Raw genomic sequence first — 9,565 nt, 5'->3', positions numbered from 1 at the left:
CTGCTCTAACATTCCGTCCTTTCGTTTTTTTTTTTTTTTGCCAAAGTCAAAACAGTACGAGGAAAGCCTTTTTGTTCATTCTACGATTAAGTTTTAGCAAATAAAAACATACTGTAACATGCTGATCCATATGGTTGAGTTACAGTTGACTTTCAAAAATACTTATAATAACCTGTTCAATACCTTGTAAAATGAAATGAAACCTGTAAAACTACATCTGCTCCAGTAGCACCAAGAGAAACTTTCTTTAATGAACATGCAACGTTACAACAACTTAATATACACATATGGCGACGTCAAGGTTCCTTTAAATGATCAGGTTCAAGGACATACTTGTAATGCGTTTTAGTTTGTCTTGTGTCTGGTCAGTGTTGTATTCAAGCAGTGTCAGTAACACCTCACTCATCACATTCACGCCCTTGTGCTGACTGTCACAGGATTACTGTCAGTATGTTGCACCGACCTCGATGACACACGGGGCTGAAACTACGCCCGATCAATCAAACGGTTAAAAAGTGAGCAGGAATGTGTCTGCGCAGATAATTACTGAATGATTTGGAAAAATAATGCAGAGCTATCAAGATTATTGTTTAAAAACGGCAACAAAAAAAAAATGTATAACCATGTCATTTGAAATTAATTATGTTCATGTGAAATATAAAAAAAAGGCAGTTTAATTATTGTCATATTTCATTTTAGGCAATTAATTGTTTTTGTTTTTCTTTAAAAAATATATCAAAACTATATAATTTAGCAAGCAATTTAAACTCAGCCACACATGCAAAATTGTATCATTTACTGTGAAGAGATTATTAAAAAAAATAACCAAAATACCCCAAAATAGTAACGCATACAGCAGATAAAAACAAACAAAACACAACCCCTCACTGCATACATCAATACAACTACATCATGACCCTGCAAAAACAAGCAACACTCAACCTTCTACAAGGAGAAGCAGGTATAGCTAATGGATGGGAAACCAAGACTCTAAAAAGGCAAAACAAACACAACACAAACTATGTACAAAGGACTGCATCTGCGTAGTTTTCAGTGCAAAAATTATTTTCCAAAACTAACAACGTGAAGCGATAGCAGAGCAGTGCGCACACACTGGTGGCACCTTGCTTGTTCTTTTTTTTTTGTCATCAACCATTCCGATCCCTCTCTACATCCTGTACAGTGAGAAGTTAACACCATTATTTTTGAGCTTCATTGTTCATGTCTTTTTGCAGACGTCTCCCAGAGTTGTGAACTTTGGGCCGAGCGTGTTTAGGAAGTCAAGGTTATTGTTGTCGCCAATGTCACTGCAGCATCCCACAGAGCCAGCTGCAGAGCCCACCCCCTCGTACTGGTAGGAGTGGACGAAGTCGTCTGCGTAACGTCCGTCCGCCTCTGTTCCGAAGTAGGCCAGCTTCTGCGAGACAGAAAGGAAGGGAGAGGACGTGTGTTATGACTCGGTGTGGCCTGAGCGATAGCAGGGAGAGATACTTCACCGTGTGATAACACGAAGCTGCTCTGTGATATGACTGGCAGTCAGATATTGCACGTAGAAATAATATCTCTCACCGAGAAGTTGAGAAATAATAAAGTTTACAGAGGATACTATCACGGCTTAGAGAACAAGATTATATTACACAGGAGAGTTACCCAAGCTCTTACAGATAACAAAGAAGTTATTAAACCTCAGAGAATGAAAGGTGTACACATCTGGACACATTTAATTCTGCCACTTTGTGTGCTTCCTTCCACTCCTTTTTTGTAGTATTTTTGTGTGTGTGTGTGTGTGTATATATATATATATATATATTAAAAACTATAAAACAACATTACCTTGTTCAGATAGTTGCCATGTGTTTGCCAGTTGTGTTGAAGATTTGAGTCCTGCACGATGTATCTGTTGTCATAGGCCACTCCGCTACCCAAACCTCCTTGCAGTTGACCGTACTGGTCATACTGGCTGGTATAGTAGTCTTGCGCATTGGATTTGACATTGGTCGTATACATGTCATTCTCTTGGAAGCTATTGGTTCCTTGGAAGCCATTGATTCCTTGGAAGCCATTGATTCCTTGCGAGCCAACGGTTCCTTGCCATCCTGCGTTCACCATAGAACCCTTAACTGAGCCCTTCCCTATTTGTTCAGCCACACCAAGGGGCATATTGATGAGACTTGAATCCTGTAGAGAAAAACAAAAAAACACAAACGAGGAGTCAAGTAACATTTAAATATATGAAAAAAACAAGAGAGGATTAAAAATAAGGTTTCTTCACAAGGGTATGATCCCGGGCGCTGCTTTTCATAATTATATCCTTACCACTTCATCCCCCGGGGCCTCCGTGTTTGATTTGAGCAGGATTCCACCGCTGTCTCCTTCATCTGGAAGTTGTATCTTCTCTTTCTTTGTCGCACAGAAAAGGGCAAGCAGTAAGCCTGCAATAACAAAGCAAGTATGTTAGAAATGAATGCACAAGGAGTGCACGTTATCATCATACACTGTATAATACCACCACATATCATTGCTCTGTGCCCCAATATACAATGCATAATTCAGTGAAAGAACCTCCGATTTCTATCACTCCTTTTGTGCTTTTACACATGCATGAGCACAAATTCCTGTTATATTATCTACGCAGTGAAGCTTCACAATCGTGCTGGCCAAAGTATAGCGGGGGGGAGACTCACCGAGCAGTAGGAGGAGGGCCAGAGGCAACAGCATAGTCAGTAAAGCCAGTGGCCCTAATGACACAGAGTTTTCCTGGGCCGGGCAGACGGCATTCACGCACTGGCAGATCCTCACTTTCGCCATCTGAGTTTCACCTTCGCCCTGCAGGTCTGTAACTATCACGGGGACATTGTGTATTCCTGTAGGAAGTTCTTTGATCTGCGTCAACGTAGCTGCTGTGTCTGTGGAGGAAACGCAAGTAAAAATGAGTCTCCAAATTTCTGTATTTTGACAAATGGTTCACATAAAGATGTCATTTTATATCAAATGATTCCCCCTCTATACCAGACCGTCAGACCAACAAGTCCAACACAGATTACAAATTGGTTGCCATCACAAATAGAATGAAATGACTTGTACACCCACTGAAACAACAGCAAAACAATATCGGTATGCAAAATCTTATTTCTTTAGTAATCATGTGTTGACTCTGCATCAATATCTATGTCTCAAAAATCAATGTGTAAATTAGTTTTTTCATTTTCTGCTTATTAATACTTCTACTTTACTATATTTCAAAGACAAATTTTGTAGTTGTAGTCTCTTAAAATATGTGATAAAGTAAACGGCATCAATAATAACGAACCTATAATGTCATATAAATAACTAACAGCTCGTTGTGATGCATGACGAGGTTCAAACACAAAAATAAACTCCACAAATATTTTCATTTCCCAGTCTGTTTTCACCCCCCCCCCCCCGCTTCCTTGTTTCACATGTTGTTTTCTTTTAAGTCTGAGTTTGTCCCATGTTCTGCAGGAGGATTTAGTGAGGTGCCACTTCCTTGTTCCTGATGATACTTCTGTTACTTTTACTTAAGTAACATTTTGAATGCAGGAACTTGCAATGGCGTATTTTAACAGTGTGGTATTGCTACTTTTAATTAAATAAATGATCTGAATTCCTCTACTGCCACATATTGGTATCCGCCTCAAACATCAGTGGAGCTGTAAACAGTCCACATTATGTCTGACTCTGGACGGTTCACTGGTTCTCTGTTACATTTTGTGTTTATGGTTTATTCAGATAGCTTTCACACAACAACAAAAAGAAAAGAAAAACGTGTTCTGGAGATGAATGAATGAATAACTGAGACTTGCATTATTCTGTGTGAGTAGTTTCCACATTTCTTACATAACGTACGACAATACAACCACCTACCATTAACTCTTGTCAAAGACCATTGGCCATCGTGATCCAGCGGCAAACTAAAGCTGAACGGGGAAGAAAAGGGACTGTGGTCGTCGTCTTTAGCCACGACCAGCACAGAGCCGAGCTGTCCCGTCATCTCGCACAACACCATCTCGCTGGTGGGGATCATTGGAATGTTGTCGTTTTCATCGTCCACAATAAGGATTACAACTCCTGTTCCTGACTTGCCGCCTGAAAAGATATTACATTAGTATTTTATACAAGAAGAAACTATATGGACCAAAGTTGGTTGCATTTCTCTCATCACTTGGGTTTAAGTTATCAGGACACGACAAATTCTGACAAGCATCTTGGATATGAGCCCAATTTTCAATGGCACCAGAGAACTGTGAGTCATTAAAAAATGATTGACATCACGTCACATCGTGTCCACAGGTGTTCTCAGGGTGGAGCTGGAATGACTTTGGGCTGGTGTGTAACGATGACAACAAAAGGCGTGAAGTCTGTGACGACTTAACATGCAGACTACACGCTTTGTCCAAAGCCGAATGAGTCAGTGAGTTTATTTCCCAGGATTAAAGAAATATTCAAGAGTGCAGTGTTGAAGCCTGCTATTTCTTTATTAGTATCGGTGACATACGTGCGCTTACGCTAGTGTCATTGCTGTGTCATAAGAACAGCGTGGGCTCCGTATGAAGACCGTGGCCTATAGAAGTCATGGAAAAGGAAATGTAGAGCATTTACAAGCAACTTACTGCCATCGACAGCCTTCATGGTGATGTTGTAAATTCCATCCTGGACTAAGTGTGACTCTCTGTCAATTGTGTTTGCTACCTTCAGCTCTCCGGAATGTTTGTCGACTTTAATCCACGATGCTGGGTCTGAGGTCTTCTGATACCTGAGAGGTGTGAACACAGAGTAGTGGTGTATTAGGAGCACAGTTCAGTTCAGCAGGGAAAGTCTGCCCTCCAGTGTTCAAGAGAAGTAACGTAAACTTGACACTTTGAGCAATTTGCTGCAATTGTGTCCATTGTGAGTCATACTGCACAACAGGAAAGCTAATTTCTTTAAGACAAACATAAAGTAAGATGGCTTACGTGATGTCGCGGCTGGTGCCGCTCTCGGGATCCAGAGCTATGTAACTTCCGATCACGGTGCCGTTCGGCGTGTTCTCTTTGACGTGGAAGGTGACAGTAGGAGCCGAGAATTCTGGACCCTCATCTTCATTTGTGACCTTGACATTCAAGGGGATGGACAGCCATGGGGAATTGGTGCCCGTCAGCTCAGCTTCATTACGTGCCATAATCTCAATATCCATATTTGAGTTCTTCTCATAATCCAAGGGCTGGAAAAACAGGGAGGGAGTGTGTTATAAATACAAATCTGACACGTTATAGGCCTTGACTTTTGAAGTAAATCGCTATAGTATATTAAATAGCTGCATAATTATTACTACTACTGCTAATAATATGAAATATCACTCACCTTTATGACATACAGACGCCCTTCGTTTGTTGCGGGGTCAGTATCAATTCTGAAATTTCCATTTTCATTTCCTTTAGTTATTTTATACATCGCATTGCAGTTTGGCGTGTTTATTAAATCCTTATCTTGAACGGGAATTGTGAGAAGTTGTTTCATTTCGTTTTCTTTGACAGTGACTGAATACTAAAAGAAAAGAAGAAGTGTGTTACTTAACTTAGACAACCGATATTTGAGTAAAACACTGATAACAAAGACTTTATATCAAATGTTGTGTATAATTCGATTTTCTTTTTTACTAATTGCTTATCACTTACAGACGGTACTGTGAAAGTCGGTGGGTTGTCGTTGATATCTCCCACAGTAATGGTTGCTGTTCCTGTGTTGAACATACCATTATCTGCACCGTTCATGTCTTTGATTTGTACCGTCACCAAATACTTGTCTTGTACCTAAAGAAAACATGTAAACGTAAAAAGGTAAATAACACGTTAAGGCAAGAGACCAAGATGAAGCTTGTGTATGTATTTCAGAAATATTAAATGCTGCTGCTGCTCACCTCTCTGTCCAGGGTGTTAGTTGTTGAGGTGATTATACCTGTGGCAGGGTGGATTGCAAACCGATCTAATGAATCCAAGAGAGTATACTTGATCATGACGTGGCGACTTCCTTCTTGGTCTCTGTCATGAGCATTCACCTTCCCCACTATTGTCCCTGAGGTTCAAAACATAATCATCAAGTTTATTATCAGCCACGCTGAAGATCAAATACCGCAGGATTAACTGGTGTGTAGTTCATGTTCCTAACCTGTGGGGCATTGCTCCAACACGGTATATAGTAGTGGGTCTTTGAATGTCGGAGCGTTGTCGTTCACATCATCTACAATTATTTCGATGTCCAAATACTTGTCTGTCTCCTGATTAGTTTTCGTGCTGAAAACTCTGGTCCTTAACTGTGATGGGGGACGGGGGGGGGGACGGGACAAAACTGTTTATGAGGTTAATACACTCAAAAATACAAAGCAGTGTAAAGTATATCATAGGGTGTTATTTTCAATGTCAGATTAGCCTTTTGAAGTGAATTATTCCATTTAAGGGTTAAATCCACATCATGAACATTTTTGGTGTCACACTAGATACAAAACTTTAGTGGTTATTATTTGGTTATTCAACCAATTGTTTAAATCGTTGGGGGTTTTTTCCAGGCAAAAATCCCAAAACATTAGTGTACCTAGTTCCAACTTCTCACTTGTGACCTACGACCTTAGGAAATGGTGACAGTTTTATGGTCGATTCTTTGAGGAAAATAATCATTGGTTGCAGCCCTGTTTCACACTCACTATGAATTTTGGGAATTCCTCACGATCAACTGGCCTGTGCACAATCAACATCCCAGTATCACGGTGGAGAGAGAACACTCCCACCGGATGACTGTCGACACCAGGCCCACTTATGATGTAGTACACTTCCTGTTTGACTTCCGAGTCCGATACGATCTACAACAGAAACCCAACAAACACGTTAACGCACGTAAACCCATATTTCAATAGACAATCTTGCAGTTAAGGTTTTAAAAACAGAAAAGGAATTATCCCTGAATGAAGTCAGTCGGAAGCATGTCTACTAGGTGTGTCTCTGGGTGGGGTGGATTGTAACGTGAGAAAAGAGAGGCATGTGCAGCAAGAGGGGGAAAAAATGAGAAACAGTTTGGACTTGTTGAGATAAAGACTTGAAAGTCATGTAGTATGAACCATATAAACACTACAACCCAAAAGTATTTAATATGTTCAAGATTAAGATTACCTTTTCAATCGGTTTTGGATAAGGTCCGACATCATTCTCCATTATGTTGAAGGGTGGGGGACTCCAACGTCTCTTTGAGCGCCTCAGGTAGGTTGGGGATTGGGGCTGTGACATGCAAACAGGTAAAGAATGTTAAAGTATTAAGAATGTTAAATCTGCAAATGAAAAGAATACAAGGTACAAAAGAATACAAAATCATGCATTTTTTTGTGTACCTTTATTTGGATAAGGTGAACAACCATCTCACTTTTCGACCCACTGTTGTCGTGAGCCCACACAGAAAATGTCGGCGGTTCTCTTGCCACTGACACAAGACTTGCAGCTTCTATTTCTCCATTACTTGTTATTTTAAAACGTGTGTCGCTCGAAGTTAAGACCAGTGATTTGGGGTCGCAGCCGGCAGTTTCAACTGAAAAAATACCGAGAGAGGGGGTAAAAGGTGAAAGGCGGTTCCAAAAGCAGGAGCCAATACAGGAGGAAATAATTCAAGCTGTAATGGAGAAAAGTTTTTCGATAAATAAATTCATGAACAAGTAATGAGTGAAGTACCTGTTGTAATGTGTCTCCCAATTTCAATTGTACTTGGCACAGTTATGTACTGATAGTTCGGGATCAAACACGACTCCACACCGGACAGGATCTGAAGTACAGTAAAAAAAAAAAACGTTTTTAAAAAGTCGACCTTTAAGTTACTTTTAAAGTGGCTTATTGAACCAAAGTGCACCTTTAATACCAAATAATTACATTATAACAACACTTCCCGTAATTATTTACACAAGTTAGAGGCTTTAACACGTTACATTTGTATCGACAAAAGCCGTTTGTATTAGCACAGAGGATATCAAACAAAAAACTGCACGCACTTACCAACACAAAGCAGGAGCTGAAAATTAAAACATTCGCCATTTTTGAAAACTTATGATCGACTTTTGTCCGTAGGAGCAGAATTCCTTCGGCAGTGAATCGTTCAAAGAGTGACAGATGAGGGATTTCTCGCAGCGTTAAAAGCAGAAGAGGAAACGCTTGTGTCCCTGCACTTGCTCTGTAAATGGGGATGGCCAGACTTTAGTCTGAACCACTGTATCTGACAAGTGAGTCAACACACAGACACACCTTTGCTGCCACACCCAGACTGCGATCCTCCCTGGTGAGATCCGCAGGACGAAAGCACCTTCGGGCTGTACTCAGTGTTATGTTGCTATTACCGTTTTTTACGTCAACTCGTAAAAAAGCTTTGCATTTATATATACACTTTCCTGCCAGCAGGGGGAAATATTCCTTGAATATTCTGCCAGTTGAAGTAATTCTATAATACATTTTTAGAAAAACATCAACACAAAGCTAAACACTATAATGTCACATTGAATTGTATAAATATTGTACCATATACGAAACAATTGCATATAAAAGCACTATAATGTCTTGCAGGTATAATATATTGATTTATATTAATGCTGAGCAGGTGGTTTTAGTTGTGTAAACGACAGAGGGAAAGTAAAAGTGTACATGTTTTAGTTTTTTTTCTGTTTTTGTTTTCCATTATGCTTGGGATTGTTACTGTTTCTGTTTGTTTTTCTGGTCTGAGAAATGTCTCACAGGTCTACACAGAGATTGACCCCTGCATGCCACTCCTTTCTCCTCTCCACTCAAGCATTCTGGTAGGAGGAACAGGATTGCACTCCTCACTTAACGCCACAGGAATGCGTGCTGAATGAAGCCTGGTGTGGGGGAGGCTCTGCTCCCACAGTCAAACATTCACTATCTCTGTAAACTGCTGATAAAAGACATAGTGGCCTAGCCAGCCAACTGCTGTAATGGGGTTGGGAGAACTTGTTTTTTTTTTGTCCGTAGGGAAGTCAGACTGTGTGGGGCTGCAACAGGAAAGGTGAACAAAAATGTCAGGAAGACTGCGCTGCTGTGAGTCATGGGCGTAGACATAATGAGAGGGCTTGGTGCTGGGAGTCTTAACAGCAAATACAAAACAGACCCAGCTAAATACCCTCCTGTGTCACTCCCAAACTAAAATGAAAGTGAGTTATGGATGTACTCAAGCTTCAGTGTGTGTTTAGAGTACACAGAATAAGTAGGCTTAAACAGATCAACTAATTATGTTTCTGCTTACTCTATTGGTGACAGGATGTCTGACCTCTCGCTCCCACACTTTCCACTCATTATGATCAAATCCGAGGTGAATGAGGTTGTGTAAGTAACCGAATCATCGCTTAATAATGAATTTTCTTCTGAATAGTAAAGTTCAGCCGAAACTAAAGATGATTAATTTCTCAGAAGGCTGATTTTTTCACTTCAAAAGATAGCAGGGTGTGTGTGTTCGAACACATCTGTTTAGTATTGTTATTATGTTACCAGGTATTACACTACGTGTATCATATGATGTTGCAACATCT

General features: G+C 40.3%; 1 protein-coding gene across 1 annotated transcript; it reads right to left on the bottom strand.

Annotated features, from left to right (window-relative positions):
* Positions 1-223: 223 nt before the first annotated feature.
* On the bottom strand, positions 224-8,246 carry dsc2l (desmocollin 2 like). The gene is made up of 16 exons (XM_029452839.1): positions 8,028-8,246; positions 7,710-7,800; positions 7,376-7,569; positions 7,161-7,265; positions 6,698-6,853; positions 6,166-6,310; positions 5,918-6,072; positions 5,676-5,810; positions 5,362-5,544; positions 4,974-5,221; positions 4,632-4,774; positions 3,886-4,107; positions 2,685-2,906; positions 2,317-2,432; positions 1,834-2,178; positions 224-1,417 (listed from the first exon to the last, which is right to left on the bottom strand). Exons 1-16 carry the CDS (start codon positions 8,064-8,066, stop codon positions 1,220-1,222), a joined length of 2,697 nt encoding a protein of 898 aa, XP_029308699.1. The 5' UTR covers positions 8,067-8,246; the 3' UTR covers positions 224-1,219.
* Between the last annotated feature and the right edge of the window lie 1,319 nt (positions 8,247-9,565).

The sequence above is a fragment of the Cottoperca gobio genome, chromosome 17 (assembly GCF_900634415.1).
Source record: "Cottoperca gobio chromosome 17, fCotGob3.1, whole genome shotgun sequence".
In the NCBI taxonomy this organism is placed as follows: Eukaryota; Metazoa; Chordata; class Actinopteri; order Perciformes; family Bovichtidae; genus Cottoperca; species Cottoperca gobio.
This window is presented reverse-complemented; position numbering and strand designations above follow the sequence as displayed.

Excerpts from the sequence above, each read along its gene's own strand:
- dsc2l (XM_029452839.1), bottom strand. The coding sequence starts at position 8,066 with ATGGCGAATGTTTTAATTTTCAGCTCCTGCTTTGTGTTG. Across the intron at positions 7,570-7,709 it reads TGGGAGACACATTACAACAG|TTGAAACTGCCGGCTGCGAC; the intron begins GTACTTCACTCA and ends GTATTTTTTCAG. Across the intron at positions 2,907-3,885 it reads GTCTTTGACAAGAGTTAATG|ACACAGCAGCTACGTTGACG; the intron begins GTAGGTGGTTGT and ends TTTCCTCCACAG.